The sequence below is a fragment of the Triturus cristatus genome, chromosome 3_1 (assembly GCF_964204655.1).
Source record: "Triturus cristatus chromosome 3_1, aTriCri1.1, whole genome shotgun sequence".
NCBI classification, from domain to species: domain Eukaryota; kingdom Metazoa; phylum Chordata; class Amphibia; order Caudata; family Salamandridae; genus Triturus; species Triturus cristatus.
The window spans coordinates 681,290,880-681,315,529 of NC_140583.1; the positions used below are offsets into that span (position 1 = coordinate 681,290,880).

General features: G+C 43.8%; 1 protein-coding gene across 1 annotated transcript in view; it reads left to right on the forward strand.

Moving 5' to 3' along the window:
- Positions 1–24,650, forward strand: part of MRPL21 (mitochondrial ribosomal protein L21) — a 103,397-nt gene that overhangs the window by 65,008 nt on the left and 13,739 nt on the right. The window contains exons 3-5 of the mRNA XM_085644757.1: positions 5,619–5,704; positions 11,868–12,031; positions 14,368–14,420. Coding sequence (XP_085500883.1) covers positions 5,619–5,704; positions 11,868–12,031; positions 14,368–14,420 — 303 coding nt within the window. The remainder of the gene's footprint in view (positions 1–5,618; positions 5,705–11,867; positions 12,032–14,367; positions 14,421–24,650) is intronic.

Below are 24,650 nucleotides of genomic sequence, written 5' to 3' on the forward strand. Positions count from 1 at the left end.
CATATGCCTCCCCACCCTGTGAGCAACGGTGGCATGGAATGAAAATGTGCATAGATGCTTCAGTGTTACCCAGTCCTTACTCCCTTCTCAAGAATCAGGGCAATAGGGGCTGAGTAAGGATCTCCGGCACCCCAGCTTACACGCCTTTCCCCCAAGACGGGGTACGGCACTCATTGTTCCAAATGCCTACAAACTAATTCTCCTATCTGCACCGATTACCACTTCTCACCACCCCCTTTCCTCCATCCCCTGACTTCCCTAGCTCACCCCTGTAATTTTTATTTGGCTATATATTGTTGCCTGCTGAGAAATGTCAGACTCCCAACCAGTGGCGGCTCCAAGGCGGAGGAGCGTCGCACCACTTTGTTTCGCAGTGCAAAAACAGGAAAACTAAACAAGATAACTAGACATTTTCATTTTATTTGTTCTTGCTGCAGCGTCTTGGCAGGGCGGGCGGATCTGCTCTGCTCTCAGGAGGCGTGGTGGGCACTTTGTAAGTGCGCATGAATGTTTGGCCGGACCTTTTGGGCCGGCCAAACATTCATGCACATTTTGCATGTTTTCCACCCAGGTAGCATTACAGCCTGGGTGGAGAACATGCCCAGGCTCCCATTCCCTGGCTCAGCGCCGAAGCGCAGCGCTCAAACCAATCACAACGCTGCATTGCAGCATTGTGATTGGCTATGGGGAGCCTGGGAGCCCGGGTGCTTCCTGTTTGACAGAAGAAGTCAGGAAGAGGATGGAGAGGAAAGAGGAGAGGCAGCGGCCAGCTGGCTGGCTGGCTGGCGGGTACCTCTCCCCTCTTCTCCCCCCACTGCTGCTTACCGGGACCAGCTGCCACTGCTCCCAACATTATTGACTAAGCTACACCCCTGACAACAGTGTGAGAAAAACGTTGTTTCCCACTGTTGCCATGTCACATGGGTAGGTGCCTTTTCCCCCTGTGTTTCCAGCTCCCCTCGTGTCCCAGTCAGTCCCGAGTGGAATGGGAATATGTCATTTGGCAGTCTCGCTCGCCTTTCTCTCCCTTCTCTTTGGTCTCCTCCCAAGGCATGCAGAAGAAAGCAAGTGCTACTCTTCCCACACCGACCACTATCTAGCCTGTCGCAGCAAACGTCTCTGCATATCTGCGCTGACAGGAGAAAGAATGCAACACTGATGAGTGGCTCTTGGAGAGCTCCTGTCAGTGGTGCGCCAGATCTGTGTGAGAGCACTACTTCAGTGGGAAGGGGAAGGTAAGGCAGGGTGATGGAAGTTCACGGCAGGAGGCCTGGTGGGTGGGTGGGGGACTAGGTGGGGGGGTGTATGTATTTGTGCATATATATATATATATATATATATGTGTGTGTGTGTGCATATATATATATATATATATATCATTTGTTTTTTTTGGGGGGGAGTTTATATACATTTGGGTGGGGGCGGTAAAGGCAGAGGAGGTCAGGTAGTATGTATTTTAAATGTGTTTGGGAGGAAAGGGTTCATGTTTAGAGTGAAGATGGAGGGTAACAGGATGCCACTTTGGATTTTTTGCTGGCTTTGGGTAGTGAGGGTATTGCACAGGGTGGATAGGGAGGGTGGCAGGGCTTCAGGTAGAAGTTTGTCTTTTTTACAGGCATGGAACTGGGTGGCAGAGCTCCTTATGTATAGCTCCCTGTAAACTCCTCTGTGCTTCTCATCTGAGCAGGGGAAGATGGGGTGGATGGGCCACACACAACATAAAAATATAGGGTAACTGTGAATAATGGAGATGTTTTTCACCTCTGGGTTCTGAGTGAACTCGTAGACCACTCCAACTTGTCTCTCGTTGATGTCACTTAGAACCCCTATGAGTAAACTATTCATGGGCTGTGCGGGCCTAACGCCCTCTGGACGTAGGCATCTTAACTGAGAAGTGCGTGGTACCCTATCCCGAGTAACAAGGATTGCTAGTGAGCTTGGCGGCGCGTTCAACTGTGAGTGCCCAAGAAAAAAAGTGAGGATCACTTCAAAAGGGGCACAGATTAAACGCGCAAGGCGTAGGCCATGTACTGTAAGGCAAAAATCAAGTTGAAGAAAAAACATATTAAAATTTGTGTGTGTGTCACTGGGCAGGTGAGAATGTGTTGCAGATGACCGTTTAATGTTGCCTCTCTCCCGTTCAGCACACATCTTTACGTAAGAGAGGCTCGTCTACGCACTTCCTCTGGCTGTGTTAACGGCCGAAAACTGCCCCGAATGCGTTAAATCGACTTCCCGTCATTATGCGTAATTATTTGTTTGTTGCTGATCTAATGCGGACCATTAGAGGCAAGTGCTGTTTCTTGGAAAAACGGCGCTCTGTTATTTGCAGGACCTTTCTGTCGGCAGAACTTCTCCGAATTGCACCTTCCGTTCTTGACCTGCTAAACCTTTCAATGTTGCTGGGGTCAGAGAACGGACTCATGGTAAACACCCTTGCATATCCTGGCTGCTAATGGAGGCTTAACTGAGTCTACCCTAAGGATCAGTGGGTGTACAGAAACATACTGTTCAGGCCCCTTTCCACATCTGTTGGGGGATGAAAAGTCCAGTTAACGTTCTCACTGTTGAATGACTTTCCAAAACAAACCTTGCAGCTGAAATGTACGATGCATTTGGATTTCTCTAGGGAAAAATACAAAGCATTCACTGAATCAGATGGGCACCTTTGAGGACGGATGGCATCATACTCCGTTCTCCCAGCACAGTACACAAATGATGCGTCACTCTAAACAAGGCATTGGCATTATTTGGTGACTGGTGTTTCAGATGTAATTAAAATGTCAAAATCCATTCATGTAATCTGCTCAATCAATTCTAATCGTTTAGCTGTTAGCAACCGCGAGCCAGTTTGAGCTCTTAACAAACTACGACATATGGTCTTCTGTTGAAGCGGCTTAAGAAATAGACGTGTATGATGCTGGTCCTTCTTTGATTGGCTTCCTTCCTCCAGAACCTGGAGCCAGCACACACAAATAGTTGCTTCTGCTTCACCCTCCCACTAAGGGGCAGTGTAGAGTATCATGGAGCTCCTCCCTCCCCTCCTCAGTATCTGCATGCTCCATCATCACCAGTACAAGATGTATGTCTGGTTGAGTTTCAAACGTGTCTTATGATACCCACATTCATATCAATTTTTATTTAGTATTTGTCGTGACAGACCCTTGCCGCTCTACGTAGATAGCAGCGTGGAGGATCATATTAACACTGGAAGGGGCAGCCATTCTTTTGTTCAAATGCTGCAAAGACTAAGGTCTTTATAGTAGAAAGGGTTGGTCTTGGTTTCACAACTCCCCTTCTTTCGCCAGCTCATTAGCCTGGACCACTGACTTCTACTCTTGTGACCGATCAGAAACCTGGGGATCATTTTCAAGTAGGACCTGTGATGCTATGTGGTGGTTTTGTAGAGTGTGTGGTTACCAAGGAAGGTGTTCTGACATGAAGAGGAGTGCTGAAAAGAATGCTCATCAAAAGAAGGGGCTAATTGGAGTATAGCCAACTTTTCATGAACTTGTGAAAAGGTAGAAGATGGGTTTGACTGTGCGGTTAGACGGCAAGCCCTTTACCAGAAAGAGGCTGCAGCTGTGGAAAAAGCCCCACCTCCTCCTCTGACTCGACACAACCTTGGTACAAATAATAGATTGCCAAAGATAATCTCAAAGTTCTCAGAGTTGTAGGAGACAAACCTCCTAAAAAGAAATAGCTAGAGCCAAGGCCATGAACGGCTTTAAATACCAGGCAGAGTGTTTTAAACCTGTGTACGCTTTTTGATGTCAGCCTGTGAAGGTCATCTAAGGCTTTGGTAGCTGATGAGTACCTTGGAAAGGAAAGGAGAGGAGAGGGCAAGTCTGGCGACTGTGTTTGGATCTGTTGTGGTGGAGATTGGACATGTGTCGGAGCACCTATGTAAAGCGAGTAGACTTCTGCCGGATGGTAGATGCACGGGAGGTAAAGAAGAATTTTTCCCAAGAGGTTGAAAAGCAGGCAGCACAAGGAGGCCAATTTATTCACCTAAAATGTGAGCGTAAGCTCATGATCCATCATGAATCCTAATTTAAGTCTTTAAATTAGGGGCAATCAGTTGTGATTGTGTTAATTGAGAGAAAATAGAATGTGTGTAATGTCCACGTAGCTCAAGAGGTTAAAACTGAAAAAGAGGATGAAAAGCGCTAATGAGCACACAATGATATTTAATAAAGTAGGACTCGGGAGATCCCTGAGGGAATGCTTGCGAAACTGAATGGGAAAATGATCTGAAAGGAGGTATGAAAACAGTCTAGGATCGGTGCTACAGGTAACAGTTGAGCCATGCTAAGGTTTGGTTTAGGATTCCTCTCGGTGATCTAGGAAGAATGAGTAGGAGATGGTAGTCCAGCAACACTAAGACAAATTCCAGCAGCACCGGCATAGATTCCAGCTGCACCAACGTAGATCATCAAGCACTGACACCAAAGTGGTTTCCTTGCTCTGGACTGGTTGAATACAAGATTGGAAGCTTCTTTGTGAGGCTAAACCATGGCAGAAGGTCGTTGGAAGTCCATGGCTGATGACTGACATACCCATCGTCAATTGAAGAAAAAAAAAAAGGGATCTAATCTGATTGGTTTTGAACTAGCACCATCTGCACCACTGGAATCTAACCCCTTAATTACATTTTTCACCATTATTATTTGTTTGCTTCCCTCCTAGTGCTCTGAAGTGTTTATTTGTGGTGCTATGTAAAACTCCATGTAAATAAAAAAAAATTATTCTTCACACCATGTAAGTCGTCTTTCTGTCATGTCTTTATTAACAACAAAGTAGATGGTCTTACATGAAAAGTTCATTAAACGTTGTTCATGAAGTTGATGTTTACAACACAATGTTCTAAATATTTACTGGTTGTGTTGGGACAATGTTTGTTGTGTGCATGTGTTGATACTGAATAGGCCACGTTGCATCGCATGCGTTTACAGCACATGACATTACAAAGCTGTGATTACAACGACCGCGTTGTTACATCGCATACCATTACAACCCAAGTCATTACAACGACTTGCTGTAGGGGCGGCGCTAGATTTTGGAATATTATAATTTACTATTCCAACTCCAGTCTGTGCAACAGTAGGGAAGGTGTTGGATTTTAAATCCAACACCTTCTGCCACCTACAGCAAGTCGTTGTAATGACTTGGGTTGTAATTGCATGCGTTGTATCGCATGTGTGGTAAACGATGTTTACTGTTAATATAGTGTTCAACATTTATTTTAAACAGTCTGTTTTAGATGTTGGATATAATAGGTAATATCTATTCGTTAACTCGCTATGTTTCTTTCCATCTGACCTATTTTTGAATCCACTGATAGCTCCACCTCACGTTTATCTTCCTCCTGACTCGTTTGCAAACCTATGTTTTCCTCTTTCTTCTGTTTCAGTGATTTGCTTGCTTAAAACACAGCAGTTGGGTATAAGAAAAAAATTGCTAGGATTTTAATTTTAATCCGCTAGATGAAAAATGTTCTACTACATTTACAGTTTATTTTAGCATAGTCTGATATCTGTGAAAACAAATATGTTGTTGAATTTTATATGTACACACTTTGAGCATTTACTACAGCTAATTGTGGTCTATTTTGGCAGGTATGTACCTAAAACCTCACTGTCTTCACCGCCATGGCCTCAGATAAAACTGCCAGATCCACAAGAAGAAGCCATACAGCATGCTGGTCAGTTGAGTGGCGTGGTTTCCTTTTAGGACCAGTCTGGTTTCCTTACACTGTATTGTAATAAATAAATGTGCACTTTCTCTTTTTTTTTTTTTTTTACAACAAATTTTAATTGGTTATTTTGCAGTATATCGGGCAGTAGACCCACAGTGGCACGTATGATCATTTGGACAGTATATCCAGCAAAAACCATTTCCATAATAATAAACAGGCCCTGCCAAACATGCAGGTGAACAAAAAATAAATACAATATGCAGACAGTGGTCAAATCCCAAGATACAGCACATGATTCAACAGATTCCCAGTATACATCACTATAAGATGGTAATACAAGCAAACGACATCGTTTAAGGTGATGCCGGGCGGGAAGCAAAGGGTATCCCTTATGGGTCCTCCTCAGGCAGGGGGGCAAGTCAATTCCACGATATGTTGCCCATCGTGTCCATATCTTACGGTGTTTCCGGGGGCAGCCCCGAGCCTCAAAGACAGCGATCTCCGCTCCCATGCACCTGTCTAGTTCGGCACTCCATTTGCCTATAGTCGGAGGAGATGATGCCTTCCAACATAGCGCAATAGTGAGGGCAAGGAACAATAGATGTTGTTTGTAGCGATTCCCCACAATGTCGTCCGTGGAATGTAAAAGAAACAGCCGTGGGTCCAGTGGAAGCACCCACTCCAACCCCTCATTAAGACATGATCGAATCCTGTTCCAAAAGGGCTGTAGGGCCGTACAGGTCCACACAGTATGGAAGAAGGACCCCTCCTCACTGACACACCGCAAGCATACTGGGGACTGATTGACCCCCATTCGCCACAGACGTACCCATGTGTAATAAACTCTATGCAAATATTTGAACTGGATGGGATGAGCCTGAAGCGTGTAGAGACAGTTGCGCCCCTAGGGCTGGCTATCGCATCGGCCCAATCGTCATCCGTCAATTCAGGAATGTCTGCCTGCCAGGCCAGTCTGGTGTTGTCCAGAGTAGTGGGGGTGTGTGTTGTCAGTGTTTGATAAATTTGCCTAATTTTATGCAGTCCGAGGACCCCATTAGCAGACGGCCCTCCAAGGGCTGGTACTCCGGGAGGGTCTCCATATTACGTATCTGGGCTGAGAGTGCGTGTCGGAGCTGTAAAAATTTATAAAATTGTGACTTGTGTAGGCCAAAATCAGTTTGTAGTTGTTGGAATGACTTTAACGTGGTACCCCTCATGACATCTCCTAGAGTTGAAATCCCAACCAGGTCCCATCCCTGAAACCCTCTCAGTGCAATAGCAGTCCTGAGGCATGTACCCTGCCACAGCGGGGTTTGTTGAGTTAGTCTCCCTTTCCATCGCATCTGTCTGGTCATAGTCCGCCACATCTGTATGGCTAGTCTGTTGACCGGCGGTAAGTGGTCTAGCCTTGTGTAGCTATATAATAGGTGGACCTGTTCCATAGCGGCATGTTCAATAGCGTATGCCGGGTCCATGGGAGAATTGTACCATAGTTCATTGATGACCAGTATGTGAGACGCAACATAATAGGAATAATGTGCACTTTCTTTTGGAATTCTAGTATCCTGAAATCTGTGTTTGGCCATCACCAGCCCCAGATTCTGTCAATTTGTAAGTGACATTACTTCAGTAGGTTATTATGTAGCTATCATTTCATTATGCTACCTTGTTTAGTTTTCTTCTTAAGAATTAAAGTTGAACCATGGCCTTCTATAGCTTTTTCCTGTGTATTTCTCAGTGGAACCCTTTACTTAAGCTGGATCATGTTCTCAAGAGGATACACTTCTAAAATAACACCTGCTCACCCCCTTGGTAGCTTGACACGAGCAGACAGGCTTATCTCAGAGGCAGTGTGTAAAGCATTTGTGCACACATAAAATAATACAGTGAAAGCACACTACGAATGGACACCACACCAGTTTAGAAAATTAAGTAATTTTTATCTAAAACAAACAGCCCAAGATCCAATTATCCAAATGTGATTCTTAGAAGGTAAAAACAGTTCTGTCCATAGCAAAATTTAGATGTGACACTTCCAACAAAAAGTACCTTAGATGCATCACAATCGTAAACAAAAACAGCCGCAGGGAAGGTGATGCGTCGGTTCCTTTTGCCCAGGGAAGGTGATGCATTGGTTCCTTACTTCAGGGGAGGTGATGCGTGGGTTCCTTACTTCAGGGGAGTTGATGTGTCGGTTCCTTACTGCCATGCAGGGGAGGTGATGCGTTGGTTTCTTACTGAAGAGGAGGTGATACGTCGTTTTTTTACTGCTGTCCCAGCGTGGTTGTAGACTTAGCGCCCCGGCACGATGCGCGGGGATTGGGTATGTGTCGGATCTAGATGCGGCAGCAACTGCGCTGGTCTCTCCACCCGCGGTCCCCCAATGTCCCCCTTATGTGCTTGTACATATGAAGTTTAATATGTCCAACATGATCATCAATTGAAATACAAATTATCTTCTTTAAAAATGTCTCCCTGGCTTTTCTCCCCTCTGGATTTCATCCATGGTAATTAATTGTGCCAAGTATACTTGTACGCAAAATAATACTCATGTTTGAGACACTGTTTGTTACAGCCTTTTGATTGGCCAGCGCATGCAGTCTTCGCTTCCCCTTCTTTTGTGTGGCACATAGACCAGTCCTGAGTCCTAGGAGGCACGTTATTGTTGAAGTCCTCAGACTTTCATAAACAACTGTAAAATGCTCAGGGTTTTTCTGAATTACGATTGTCCTCTTGAAGCAGCTGCTGCTTTCAGAAAATGTTTGTTAACCGTGATGATCTTAAAGAGTTTACAAAATATTTTCCATACGATAACTTAAGATATCAATGCAATATTTTGAGTATTGTCCTGAGTTGAGATTTACTAATATAATCTATTTAAATTTGTAGATTTTTATTCCAGATGAAATAAAGGTCAAAGGCATGTTCCCGCAGAACATCAGGAGCCAGGTTAGGGCTACCACCTTCAACTAGTGGAGAGATGGTTACTTCTTCTGAGTGTCAATAAAGCTGTCAAGTAGTGTTGGTTGTCCAGGGAACTTCAGTAGAGAGTTGGGAGATGCCTTGCGTCCCATTTCAGGATTATGAGCAATTTTTGGTTAGTTTCAGCTAGAAAACATTTGTGTGTCTGGCCAAGACTGATCATGCCATAGAGGAGACCTGTAGGTTTTGCCAATGTTTCTTATTATTTTTATTCTTCCCAACAGTCGAGGGAAGCATTATTATGTCTGTGAAGCCTGTACTTTATTTTTCGAAAAAGCTCCTATAATTTAACTTGCAGATATCCCCTGATAACCAGGAAACCCAGATACCAACATATCTCCTCGTAGTGTTACAACTGCAAATTTGGACTTCTTGTGTGAGCTTTGCTGATTTGGAGTTATCTTAAATGTATGTAAATGTTTATGCTGATCTTCAGGATGTTGACTTAGTGTTTGCTGGTCATGACAGTGCACGGTTTAGTGTTTTATTTATTTCTGAGTATAATATAGTGCTGTGTGATTCATTTCACTTTCATAAAGTTTTTAACAACGCTTCAGGAAAAATCTGAAAACTTTTCCTGCTGTATTCTTGTTTTTGAGCACTAGAGGGCAGACTATTGTAACTTTACCAGACCAAAAGCTTTTGTTTTTAGAAGTATTGAATCCAAAAGCCACTTGAGAACAGGAACGTATCATGATTGCTATAAAGGATCTCTGGGGCAGATTTATGAGCCCCTTGCGCCACTTTTGCGTCACTTTTAACATAGGAAAAGTGACGCAAAAATGGCGCATGGCGCTTGTAAATTTGCCCCTCTGTGTTTAATTCTTTCGAATTTTGCGCGTACACGAGCTCGAAATATGTCCAAGTTAGTGTATGTTTTGCGAATATCATGAGTCGCAAAAACTGGGCCGTCCTTGACACTTTCTGTTTCCGAGCTCTTCTGTCTGCAAAACATGCACTAACTTGGAAATACTTCGAGTTAATGTATGTGCTTAAGACGCCAGAAAGAAATGCATACAGCTCTTCTGCGCTGGCGCAGTGTAGAAAACGGGATCTACACGCCCCTATTTTTTCGAAATCTTTTGCAACATTGGAAAATGTTAGTGTATCCGCAAGCCATTGTCGCAAACCTCAAAATCACTAATGCAGGCGAAGCTGGTTTCTTTACTGCGGACCCTAATGTCTTCCAGGGCCCTCCGACCTTGGTGACTGCCCTTTCCTGATTTGAGCGCTTCTGTTGTGCCTGCAGCTACTAAACCGCTCCAAGGTTTATTTTTTGAGAGCAGCAGTGTGCTTCTGGGGTTTCTGTGAATGCTGGTGCAGAGTGGAAACATGCGGGCCACACTGAACATAAACGTTTCTAGCGTTCCCACACCAGCATGCTCTTTCAACGTCTGCTCATGGAAAATATGTTAGTTCGCTGAGTGAATTAGTTCAGTTCTAGATTATTGCTATTTTAGTTTAGGAACTTGTTTTTTTTTAAATGGTGAAAAAACAGCATTTGACCATCATCCCAGCCCTACATCAGGTCATACCCACTGACACTCAGTTTTCTAGGTGAAGGGCACAACTATGATGCGTACCTGTTAAATACTTAGGTGCTTAATTATACATGTTGCTGCACGAATTTAAAGCAAGTTCGTCAATATCAGTTTGACTTTAACCCCAGTAGTTCGACATCTGTCCTCTGCTGTGAGCTTAAAGCATCAAACATGATGGAGAGCGCTCGCAAACACACAATTATCCGCTCGCGTATCTGGTGGGTGTGTAGTATACAAGTGTAAACTCTCCCGACAGCTACTCGTTCACTAGGTACTTGCTTGCACAACCGGAAGTTCACAGGGTGACACTACTGCAGCAGCTGCCCCTTCTGCTTCATTCAGTCCAGCTCTAGGGTCTCCTACTGACCCATGGAAACAGTATCTTGTCTGATACGGGGTCCTGTATTTGCACATCCAACCACGATTCGAAAGCCTACTTTTACCTCCCGACTCCCTCATTCTGTAGTATATGCAGTGCTTTTCATTGGCAGGTACTGTCCGGTACTGAGTACCTGCACTTCTTTCATTTGAAGGGGAGTGACAGACATTCTTGGCAATGGTGCCATATGTTTAACAAAGAGTTCTGGCACTTCTGAGGAGCAGGCAGGTCCTCGGGCACAGTGACTACCGCCCTTACATATTTCCATTTAAAGCATTGAGCATATGCACACTTTTTACAGTGACTTATCAATCTGAATTGTGAGGCCTTCAGCAGTGTCTGCAGAACTGCCCAGTGGGCGTAGTGCAACGGTGTGTCGCTACAACCATGCAGAATCTTACAACTCCTTACCTTCTTCACTGTGATCATGCCATCAAAGCAGACTCCGCCCTATATTACGAATCTCAGGAGGTTCGCCACTTAGGGCTTAGCGCAATGCCTCTGAACCAGAACCCCATGGTTGTGCTCGCAAGCTTTCCCTTGAGGCATGGAAGAGCGCAGCAAGGCTTTGGTACTGGGACAAACCACATCAACAAAAACAGCCCCCACAACACTAACGTAGATGCCCAACACCCCACCACCACTGCCCCCTAAATATCCGCTGCGCTGTCCAAGGGCACCGTTAATTCACCCCCTTTCACTGAATGCCAGCTTCGCCCAGTCCCTGCATGTGCACGCCAGTGAGGCCTTAGAGGGGCAGGGGTGGGACTCTCAACAGGACAGATACAGTCAGCCTCAGATCAGATCCGACACACTGACCAGGAAGGTGGAACAGCGAATATCTAGTGTGTTTTGTTCCCACATAGATCTGCAACATGCAATGCATGGAAAGGATACTGCCCTGAGCCGCCCATGCACATGCATGGTTATGCACTATTCTTTCTAACGTGTGAAATGGAAACTATTCTAGTTTGTGCTTTAAGGTTCTTGCAATAGACTGGTGAAGACATCCTTGTGAAGCCAGTCTAGATTTCTCGTCTGCTCCTCTGTACTCTCCAGTTAACCATTTGATGAGTACAGCTTGTGAGTGAATGAAATGCACACGGGACCAAGCTTGAGACAAGTTGTTAAGAGTATCATTTAATAATTAATGTGGAAAGTATATTTCTCGGGGGAGACATCCTTGTTAGCATTCTTAATGAAAGGACTAATGTGTGGGTTTTTTTGGCTTTTAACATTTATCAGCTTCTTTGTTTTCTCTGTTTAGAACTTGTGCAACGAGTAAATAACCTAATCGCAAATGGACAGTTCGGAAGGCTCTTTGCCGTCATTCACTTTGCTAGTCGTCAGTGGAAAGTAACCAATGAAGATTTGATATCAACTCGTGGCGTTTTTGATGCTGAATGTGGAGATCGAATCAGACTGGAAAAGGTAAGCGACCACAGAAAGTGGAGTCAGACAGCCAGTGCTTTATTTGAGCCGGTGATTTTGGTGCTTGGTACCGGCACTTAATTGTCAACATTGAAACTTATGACTTCTGCCATATGGTGGCGCTGTTTGTGTAAGTTGGAGATGTGTTGAACAACAGTTATTTATTATTTCAGTATATATTTAAAAACAACTAATACCTGCTGCTCAAGCCATTTGTATAGCTTTGGGGGCCTGGAACAGTCTGAATCGTCACACTTGTAACAGTGTGATGGTTAGTAGTTGTGTAGGTACCGTCATTGGCAACGCTGGCAGGGGCAATGGGTCGTGCTCTTGACGAGGGCCCTGGCACTTATTTTGTTTCAAATTAAGCACTGCAGACCGCTTGATTTAAATAATTTATTTCCGAAAAGTGAGACCGGCATTTAAACATGCTGGGCTTTGGTGTATCCATTTGTCAGTTTGAAACTGAGGCGACGCCCGCTTCACAGTAAGTGCTTTGAGCAAGAATTGATGAAATACAGCAGTCCTGGTCACCCCTGCTTGTCTTTCCGCTTGGGAAACTTGCATTATAGTCACAGTTCATGTAATTGCCCCTCTCCAAGGAGAGTGTAGGTCAGAGCCCTCCTGAGCCTTTTGAATGGAGGCTCTTTCCCTGCACTTATACCCTGTGATTGAAAAGGACCTCTCCGGCATCGCCCAAGGAGCCCTGCAGGATGCCAGTCAGGTTACCTGAAATGACCAAGGATATTATTTATGTATATCATGTAGCATTCAGCCAACATTTTAAGAGGAAAAATGTTTTCATTTCCTCCTACTTGTGTCTTCAACGTGCAGCCAGATCCATGGGCCTCAGGAGAGCTAGACCCAAGCACTGGCGATGGATGGGCACATCATGCAGAACCAACTTTGGTAAACAGATTTGCTTCAGGTGCCCGCGGGCATGATCTGTTTTTGTCATTGTCATCGACACGGTGTCTTTTAACATCGAACTTGATTACTGAGCATAAGAGTCGACGTCTAAGGGGCTTCTGTATAAGTTTTTGCCCGCCAAGAGATGCTGTGCGTAAGGGAGTAGGAAACATATTACATCTACCCGGTTGTATGACTCGTTTCGCAGGTGGGATTCCCGCCTACATATGCACAGTAATCACCCTTAAATTACAAAGGGATCCAAGGCCACACTAGAAGTAGATGTCGATTGAGATTTTATTACAGATGAAAAGACAGGTAGCACATTGACTCCTCTGAGCCTTTATCACGCCCCCATGCAAATGAGAGAACACCCCCTGCAGATAGCGCTGGCGCTTTATGTGTGCCAGCGCTATCAGTATTACAGAAGTGGCTGCATAAGCTTCTGCTGCCCCTTCTGTAATACCAAAGTGCCCGGCGTGCACAAAGCGGGCACAAACGGCCATTGCTCCTCGGTGCGTTCTCTGTAATATGGTCCCTGAAAGCTTTTTGCAAAGGTTGACTGGTCATCTTTCAGTTGCTACTTACTGTTTTTGTATGTTAAATTGGAACTAATTAAGGTGAACCTTTTTCTCAGACACTGTTACTTTAATAAAATGTGCCACATTATGCCACGTAGTTTGCTGTTTCTTGCCGCATAATTTAGTCAACCTTGCTACATAATTTGGTCCTCCTCTGCTACATAATTCCAGTGGCCCTGCCCATAACCCCAAATTTACCCTTCCCACTAATCACCCCTATCTCCCTTTTCCACTACCCACCCCTGAAACCTAAAATGATCTCCCTTTACAAATTATTTAAAACAAATTGTATGTATATATACATATATTTATATTAACTTTGCCTATAATTACCATGCATGGTAAAAGCATATGTGGAAAAGACTTTGTGGTAAAGGATGTTTCCTGGATTGACCAGAATAGAGAAAAGAAACAAACTGCAATTTCAATTTTAAAAAGTGGAAAACAGATTCTGATGTGCTGTCAGGAGTTTAAATAATATTTGAAAATTCTCAGAGCAGGCACCCGTTATATTGACGTTTTCTGCTCTGATCCACCAAGCATCATTTATAAATTGTTGATGAATACAGAAACAGTTTCTGAACGCTACCTATAAATAAGTGCTTATACCGTTTGAGAATCGAAGCGGGAATCAATAGCTTATTACTGTACATCACTTCTAACTCTAGCCAAAACATTGGTATTAGCACATAATACAAACTCAGAAGGCCTGCAATTTAAAAAGCAGTATTCTCACTGAGAGGCATAATGTATTGATAAGGGGAGGGGTGGGCGAAAGAGGCGGTGTTCTTAAGGGGGGGTCACGTTTAACATTTCTGACCAAACTCTGCTTTCTTGTTGTTTTAGGTCTTGCTTGTTGGCAGTGACGACTTTACGTTAATTGGAAAACCTCTTCTGGGGTAAGATGTGCTGTGATAATGTTTTGCGTAATAATGCATAGTGATTGTAAGTAGTCAAAGTTCACATTTTATCAATGTTCCTGATGAGTGTCAAGAGCTGGACTTAAACACCGCTCGCTTTGTCAAGAGGCACTGCTGTTTAACTAGACAGATGGACGAATGGTTGTCTCCAGAACTAAGTCCCAGAGAAAGGAGCAAAGCGGCAATGAAAGCTCACAAAAACCTCAATGGAGCAAGAAAGGGTTCTTGGGCAATACATCAAAACTATCATGTAAGGAAGAGCAACACAGCAAGAGAACTGAAAACTGAGAGAACAGGAAGAGCCAACAAGCAAGGCAAGAAAATCCAGCAGACAAAAATTCATAAGAACACCACCATAACAACTGCGTTCAGCAAACATTAGCGGAGCCAGTAGATCGTGCTTTTCCAGTAGGCCGTGCTTTTGGGGCCTATTGGCTTTGCTAATGGGTTTAGCAATATTTTACCGTATATACTCTTTGCACATTTTAGGTGAGTAAACACTTTGAATTTGTTAAAATTTATAAACTCTCTCTGCTTTAGTGCAGTTTTGCATTGTAATTGACTTTACTAACTATTGGCAAAGTCAAGAGGTGTTGGTTTCAAAAGGATGAGTTATTGGGTTCTCCAATCCTTGTATGGTAAATGTGAGCGGTCATATTTATGTGTCTGAGTGAGTTCTGGTTGTGGGAGGGTGTTCTTAATGGGGCGAGATTGACAGCTCTGGAACGGAGGCTGAAGGCAGTGTGGGTCAGTGGGCCATCACTGTATTCAGATTACATGTTCATCCTCTACTTGGCCTCTCTCCACTGTTCACAGAGTGATAGTCACATGTGTACCATTTGTGATTGGCAATCCTAACTATTGACAACAAATTCAGTGTTGTTACCTATTTATTTCCAACTGCTAACGCACTCACAAAGCCCATAGGTCTGGCTTGTATTAGGAATATGCTCGTTCTTGCGTTATATGTCTAAATGCCGAGGCATAAAACTCACAAAGATGCACCTAATTGCTGGTCAGGCAGCATGTTTTGTACAGCACAGAACTACACCCTTCATTACTTACTCCCCGCCCCTTTTAAAGAGCCACCCACCATTTTCATCTCACGTAAAGCACTGTTGTCCAAAATAGACTTCCTACAGACTCATAGGTCGTAAAACCTGGATTGCAGATAAATTCCAGGAACCATCACGGACGCCTGCCAATCAGTCCAGGATCCATTTCAGGTTAATTTCAGAGAGCATACATGCACAGAGTTCTCAAATGATTACTATAGCTTAGCACCTTCTCAAAACTAGGCAAGTGTTCCCACTGTTGGGCTCTATGACATTGTGCATCTTCCCTTTCCTCACTCTTGGGCACCAAGGCGTTGCATCATCACTTTACTGAACACCAGACTCCACCTAAGACTATTGCATGCGTGTTTATAGGACAAGTTGTGCCAGTCAACTGGTGAGTGGGTTAACAGGTTGACATTTTCTCTATTAGAAATCCGTCCCTTTCCCTTCTGGTCCTGCTGTCTGGAGTACAGTTTCCGATGTCTGCCCCAGCTCTGTCTAGCATTGCAGACTCGTTGATGAAAAGTTAGGTTGTGGAAATGGACATTGTGACAGTCCTAAGCAATCACTCCGTATCAGACGTTGGCCTCTAAGCATTCAATCAGTCTCTGAATTGTTTAGGGCTGATACAGACAAATAATACAACAGCAATGGTCAAAAAATCTGTTGAGAAAGGAGGTGAAATTTGATTCACGAAGATTTCATCACAGAGTCCTTGCATCATTGAGGTCTGCATAATGGTTCTGCTGAAAACCAAGGTGGCTGAACAGAGCAGAAACTGGAGAGAAACCACAATTGTGTCATAAGTAAGGTTGAACTCTGAGAAATCCATACTCTGTGGGGAACATCAAAAATTGATATGTTGTCAACAGGGAAATTGCAAAATGCTAAAAATCCATTGCTGGATTCACAGAACCAATGTACGGGGTGGGGATTTGATGCATGTCCACCAGTACTGCTTTTCCTCAAGAGACACTGAAGCAATACAAACATTATTCTTGTGTCTTCCGCGGTAGCAGCACCTCAATCACCTGCTACTCCATAAAACAATCTGTAAGCTGCGGTGCTGGTTAACCTCCTTTCAGTACAAGATCCTCCACCACAGCCTTGCATCTCTGAATGTCACCTCCAGGCTTCTGAAAATATGCAGGATGGCCATCTGAATCTACCTCCAGACTGCCTGGCCATACCAAAGGAGGTAAGACAACTTCCACAACAAGGAATGACTTTACATGGAAGAGGTTCTGCAAATGGTATTTAAAGAAGCAGTTTGGCCCAGGAATGTGCCCCGCCAGTACTGCCTTTTTTTGACAAAATATTCCTTACAATTTTCTTCATATTGTGAGGCTTTTTGTCTGCAATCACTGCATATTGCAAAGCCAGACTTTGGCTTCTCTTTTCACAGTTCCACAGAGACGGACTTGGTCTCAGATCCCGAGGAAGAGAATTCCACTGTCTAGAGGCGGTTTAAGAAAAGGATTTTCTACTGGAGAATGATTTTCAAAATTCTTGAACGAGATAAACATTTATTTACTATGCACAAAGACCTTAAGAGAATCCTCTTGTGCGTAGGCAACCACTGTAGTAAGAGGTGAATAGGATTTGCAGAGGAACATCAGGACATTTGAACCCTCGCTTGCCGAGCTTGATTTTGGATTGATCGTAATCTGTTCAATTGTTTCTTAGTAATGACACAATGCCGGGAGTTACAGTATTGAGGTGAGAATCAATGGTTGCTGACACAGTAGCTTTTCGAGCATCCATGCATAGCAGAGAAAGAATACGTTTAATTCTGCAGAGGATCATAGAACAGGAAGAGACCACATAGGAAAGTTTGAGAGTTAAGTTTTAGGCTCACCTCGATTTGACACCTAGACTTTTTACCAAAGGTTTGGGTCCCGTGCATGGGCCAAAGTCCAAGAACCATGAGACAGACACCCAGGGTGAGAAGTCATTTCAGAGCACAGGAATCTCTATGTATCTGGATAAATTTGTAAACTGTTAGTGTTCATCAAACACCTAATATCACTGAGACACTGGTAGTAAAGATAGGGAAGGCTCTTTTTTTATTTACCTGAAAAATGAGCATGAATACTTTAGACATTCGAATAACATAAACGTTGCACACATTTTAGTATCTCTTGGAGGCACCCACACTTTCTTGCCATTTTCAAAGCAATCCATCACAAGGAAAAAAGTAAATAACCTGCATTATATGCTGGCAAGAGGCTAACAGACTATTCTTTCAAAGTTTAAGGGGCACTCCAGTGGGGAAAATACCACGCTCTTCTAATGTGATATATCCTTTCCAGAAATTTGTGAAGTAACTGGCTGATGCCAGAGCAGGTGCTGTGAAAGGCCAGGCTTTATTATGCAATCTGCTTCATTAAACACAGGACTTCAGTTGTTCTTCCCTCCTAGTTTACTCCACCTTCCTTTGGGATGGGCTTTGCACTCTATTCTTTTGTTGATAAAAATGCCTCTGCTAAATGTTACTTGGAGTACTAGTTTGAAGTAGAGTAGGAAAATGTGTCCCTCATTAGGCATGTTGTAAAAGATGGTAATTTTATCATTTCAATTTCAACATTGGATGAATGTTGACGGCTCCAGTGAGGACAATGGAGCAGCAGCTGTAGTACTCAAACACTTTATTTAGACAATCGAGTCCATTAAAGTGCCAAGTGCAATTAAAAATAGCATCACATTGCATAAATTTAAACAAATTGAGATAAAAATTCAAGACAAATAGCAACATCTGTCATGCAATTTCTATCAGTTCATATAGAGTAACAACAGACAGCAGCTTAAGACAAAAAGCAGCTTAAGACATATAGGAAGGGCATTGAATGCAATCCGGCCGGAAAAACTATGCGCCGTATGCGTGTTTTCCACCTGACTCGTACAGCTGTACGAGCGAGCAAGTACGATGCGAGCTACATGAAATTCACCGACCGACTCGTTTCCGGGTCTGAACCGCTCCGTACGTCTCGGTCGGAAGCTAACCGTGTCATGCAATGGATGCGATTCACGACCGAGCCAGTACGATGCACGCGTCGGACAGCCTGTGCGAGCTGGAGTGTCCGGCCAGCAAATCATCCGGGTGGTTGCCTTTGGGGGTCCGCTTCGGATCCCATGTCACCCGCAGCCCTATGACTCGGACACAGGGGGAGACCCATGGGTCTCCCCAACACAGGCATGTACAGTGCGGATGGCACCGACGCGTACTCACTGTAGGGGGCGCACTTGTCTACGACGTACCCATTCAGTCAATGGGAGCCCATGTACGCGTCGTACGACCGGCTCCCATTGACTTCTATGGGAGTCCGACCGAACCAAGTCTGACAGCATACGGCCGCATTGTCCTCGCTCGGACTGCAGGACTCTGGCTCAGTCGGAAAACATTCCGGATCCGGCTCGGTCGGAGTGCTTTCCGACCTGGATCGGAATCGGCCCCATAGTGTTTAAAATGTGTCTTGCTGAAGCCGAATGGGACATACACTTTTGGCTCTCAACAATTAATTACTACGCCTCTTAAAGTGAAATATTGATAGCATAACATGGTAGTGCAATTTCATAGTAAAACTATATAATCTGTCTCAGCAATGATTTACTAAGAATCAGAAGGGGAAAGTGCAAAAAGCCAGGGCTTAGAATGTTAAAAGTCCACTTCAGATCTACTGCGGGTGCAGCACCAAAAGGGCAAAAGGCTATAAGATCCCAGGCAGGATAGGTGAAGCTCGTCTGGGGTCAACAAGGTCTGATGGTATTCACAGTTGAACCTATTTGAGTTCTTGCTTCACCTAGTAACCTGCCATTCTGCTTCCAGAGCATTATGCTCAAAATAACTAATAATTGAATGGCGTTCCCAGAACCGGGCGGGTTTCAAACACTTTCGCCACTGCCCCGCTCAAAGGATAGGAAAGTAAAAAGTGTTTGACAGTAAAGACATCTGGATGGGCCGCTAGTTTCTGTACATAACCGCATTAACTCTGATTGAGAAGATTGAGACTAAGCCTAAGACTCTGGGGGGTTTTGAAACAGCGTTTTTGTTAATTAGTGATTGATCTGCTCTGTCCAGAAATTTCATAAGTCTGGAAATGACTTGCTGATGAGCATCGTTCTAAAGAAATTTAACGGCCACTGAGGTGGTCTGTGTCCCTTCTTTAATCAACGGATGTCGGATTAATCTTCTGCATTCCTCAAGTAGGGCGGGTAGATGTAGAGCAAGCGTGTTAATGTTTCCTGGAACAGGCTGCATAAACGGCATGTTTTAGTAGCTGGTTGACATACCCATGGGGGCAGTAGATCTAACGATAAAAAGCAGCCCATCCGAAGTTGGCAAAATGTGACTTTATACTGCGACGAGAATGACTCCATGACGTATTTTTGATCCCCTCTTCGAGCATAGCTGACAAAAGCTAAGGCAGCATGTTCTCTTTTGCTGTACATACAGTGGTCCAATGCAAAAGATTCCATTTGAACATTTTTATTTAAGGCTGTTTTGAACTGTGGATGTGGTAGATTTAAATTCCGCAGGACTGCGGCACCCTGTAGCTCCAGGGCATCGGAAAGGACATTCGATCAGGCATTTGGAGGACACAGGCTGTTGTCTGGTGGGGATTCAAACGAGGTGAGATTTTTCAGAGAGCCATTTTTGCGACACAAACTGAATACATGTACTTTAAGATGCGGGCCTTCTGTATTGAGAAGTTGGTTGCTCAACTTGAGTTCCATCCTAATATCGGCTGGAGAAGTATTATGTGGGAGTTTAAACAGTGACCAAAATACTACACTTTAAGAGTTGTAAAAAAAAGAAAAGAAAAAGGGACTAATTTTCCCTGGGGGGGAGGGAGGGGGATGCTTCTGTTCCATATGCCAAGGTCTGGATAAGTTTGGCAGTGACTATTTTCAGCAGTGGCTTAAGAGTGTGATGTTTTGTGCTCCTGAAGATGGTTTGAAAGGAAAATTGTAACCAGGCCAATGTTGGTTTTAATTAATTAAGATGCAGTAAGTGACCTCCCTTGTCATCCAGGCAGCAACCCAAATTTTTGTATTTGTTTGAAATAGTCAGGTGATGATTGTTGAGATGCCAAGAACCCCATTTTTTTGTATTTTTCCTGCCAAAGATCACAATATTTGTTTTTTCATAGTTTGTCATACTGTTTGAGAAACAAGGATTATGTACGTCATCAAGCAGTCTTTGAGGTCCAGTCGGAGTTTGGCTTTGAAGAAACACGTCATCTGCTTTGAGAAGCGAGGTGATGTGATGATTCACCAGGTTTGGTGCGTGGCTGATTACTAGATTTAATGCGGGCACCAGATCACTCATAAACAGATTGAATAGAGCCAAAGCTAATACACACTCCTGCTTGACGCCTTGTTCAATATTTATTTTGTCAGAGACTGCTGTGTTATAACCCAGTTTTACTCTGGCCCATGTTAGAGTAGAGCAGCAAAATGCAGCAGAGTAATCGATTTGGGATTTACCAGGCATTAAGCTTCGTCCAAAGTAGTTGGCGGTTAACATGGTCAAAAGCCTTGCTGTGATCTATAAAACAGCAGTAGAGCAACTCATTTTTCCTCATCTGTTATGCTGCAAGCATCCTTGCGGCCACAAGATTGTCGATAGTGCAGGAGAGTGGTCTAAAACCAGTTTGGTTAAACAGCAGTATCTTATTTGTGGTTGCCCATTCTTCTAAATCCTTCAGCAGGAGCAACACAAAGTTTTTGGCCTCAACATCCTGAAGTGCAATGTGCCAATAGCTATTGGGGAGCGATACTGGGACCTTTTTGTAAATGGGGTGTAGAATCGAACCTCACCAAGAAGTTGAAATAGATTCGGTGGTTATGCAGAGGGTCAACTATTTGTCCAGAGAGCCGTACCTGAACTCAATGTCTTGTTTGTAAACGGTTGCTGGAATACAGTGGGGTCTGGGGCACTGTCAGCTCTGCTTTTCTGAATCAAGTTTGCTATTCTCATGGCCGTAAAATTTGTCGCATAATAACGAAGTTGCACTTCTGTTGCCTCAGATTCTGTTGCCCGGATTTTTGTTTGCTCAGGCTGACTTGCTGGTTGGACCTTTTTGTTGTGGCTTTGTACAAGGTGGTGACATGTTTTATCCAATTTTCTGAGGTGACGGTGCTCCCAATTATATTAGTTCGATCCCCTGCTTAAACAGTTTGTTATTATCCAAAAGTCCATTAGATTTTTGTTTATGCATGCCTGAAAGAATTCAGTCTGGAATGCTTCCTCCTATTTTTGTTTAGCTTGCTAAATTAGTTTTTTATACTGTCTACGCAGGGTGTCCACTTCTGCAAGCAGAATGGAATTGGAGCAGCAGCGGTCTATAAAAACTGGTATAGATAGCTCCTGTCAACTTTCAAATGTCTTAATCTGCACCCTCTAGCTCATCCTCCCTCTGCCTTTCCGCATGCTATGTGGATAGCTCAGGAGAATGAGAGAGAGACTGAGGCAGTAGAGGAGGGCACACAGCAATCTCTCCCCCCTTCGCTCCTTGCTCTTGGTGTCACTGAAGCCCCGGAAGGAGGCAAGAGAGAATTCCCCTCAGCTTCTGCATCACCCCACATCAGCTCTACCAAACAAAAAAAAAAATAAGTTGGCAGAGTCTGGGGATGAATGCTGCCCACTTTCACAGTTCCTTTTGTGTGCACACAATAGCAACTGCCAGGCACACACACAGCAAAAGCTGTGAAAGACACTCAAGCTTCTGAGGATAAGGGATTGTAAACCCATTGCGTCTCTCAGAAGGCTGCTCTTTTTAATTAAGACATTCCTCCCTCCTGGGTCTATAGTTCTAATAGCCTTGTAGCCCATCATAGCAGGTTAGAGAGGCCATTAAAGGCCCGCGTCCTTGTTCAATGCCCTTACCATTGGCTCAGGCCTGTAATGCTGGAGTGTCCTGTATAGTCCTGTAAGACGTGCTACGGCTGTAATGAGTTACAGGTTTCTGCATTTGGTTGGCAATATACTGCCTATCATTAATTTATCGAAAATCTACAAAATGGAGCATTATGATTACAAGTAAGTATGGTTCCTTCCATCACCTGGCAGCCTCTTTTGTATTCTTATAATTTGGTGTTAGGGCCATCCCAGGGCCGGTTTAATGCTATGTATAGTTAGAAATGAAAAGGAGTTGCTGCTGATCCGTCTTTTCAATTAACAGCTACATATATGATGTTGCCATATCTCCTTCGTTCAACAGCATCAAGAATGTCGGGCATAATAATAGGGGACATTTTCCATTAGTGGTGTAAGAGCATTGGCTTTGTAAATGACAGTCAACCAGATTAATTTATCATCTTGAAGTACTATCTAGCACAACAGCTTGATCATGAAAAGACTTTTATAGAGCGCACAGATGCTCCTAAGATAAAGGACGAAGAAAGAGAAATTTCTTAAAGCCTCGTTATAGGCCAAAGCATGTCCCACCCCCAGAAATACCTACGGTTGAAAGGATGAGAGGTTATCAAATCTCTCTCCTAGGTTTTTTACAACCATTGAGGGAGATTGCAAAGGCAGGGCTCAGTCAGACGCAAAAGTAAGCCACCAATCCTAAAGAAAAGACCCAAACAGAAGAATCCCCGCCATTTCCATGTTACACACTAAATGACTGCTACAAAGCCAATCGAAAACACAGTGAGGTAGGCCTTGAGAGGAGGGCAATCAATCTCAGCAGCCTTTGAAAAGTAGAAAAGAAGCTGGGTGTCATCGGCATAGGACACAACCTGTTGTCCAAATGATTCCTCCAAGATCATTAATGGGGCCAAGTAAACATTAAAAAGAGTCGGGCTAAGGGAGGAGCTCTTTTTCACCCTGATAGAGGGGGATTCCAAGCAGATTGCCCACAATTTTCCAAGAATGATTTTATCCAGTCTAGTCGAGGATTAATTTAATACATTTGGTCACTTCAAGCAGTTCTGTCTCCATACTGTGTCTTGAATGAAAACCAAATTGACTGGTACGGAGAAATGTATTAGTTTCCCAGTAATATGCTAACTGCCTATTTATCAGTTTCTCAAGGCACTTGGAGATCACAGTAAGTAGAGAAATGGATATAACATTTTTTTTGTGGAAAAAATCCATTACTGATAGGAAGGTTAGAGAAATCCCGACCACACATTACATAGCCTTAAGCAGATAGGATAGTACATACTCCTGATTCTCTTTGAACATGTTTTCAGAATCCCATCTGACACATTCTATATATGACTTTCAATCAGAAGTCAGAAGACTCCACAAATGGTAGATGGAAATAGTGACAAGTTACTTTATTCTGCACACAATGATTTTCCATATGGCTGCTCAATTTTTCGTTGCATATGGCAGGGCTCTAATGATCAAGCTGAAATATGCCCTTTCACTGTGTAAAATGAGGCAACTGCTAGATAATGTTACATAGCATTTGACTAGAGGGAAAATTTCAACTTCTGCTTGCTTGCCAAAGATTGACAGGAGTATGCAAACCAACCACCTGGGGGTTGCTGAGATTCTTTGGCTGCCATACCTACCTAGGCATGTCGGTTGGCAACATGTTCCTACAGAATTTTTGGACAGCGAAGAACCACCATCACCCCACCTGCCAGGAAGTTTCAGCTTTTTCGTTCTAACCATCGGGCATAAAGATCTTTACAAGATTAATTTTTGAAGAAATGTGTCATTTGCTTGTAAAGTAGTTGCTAGTTTTTTAGCACTGGTGTCAGTTGTAGATTTATACATGGCCATCCCTCCTCCCCAGGAGGTAGTACAGTAGTGTATTACATATTCAGAATTTGACTAAGACGGTGTTGGAGTCGGAGTTGCAAGTGTAGCAGAGAAGTCTGATTTAAATCAAGCTCAACTGGTCATTGGAAATAGCCCTATTATATGGCTTGTTGTAGGAAGGTGGAATCTGACTGCATGGTTGCCCCCACTTTTTTCCTGATGTTTGAATGGTTTTTGATTAGTCTGGCTGGGATCCTGCTATCCAGGACCCCAGCCTATCTGCTTACTCCCTTAAATGACTGGTGTGCATATTAGATGCACTAGTGATTGGATACTGTCGTACCTTATGAGCCCCTAGTATATGGTACCTTAGGTACCAAGGGCATAGGTACTTTACATGCCTACCAGGGGCTGAAACATGTATAATGC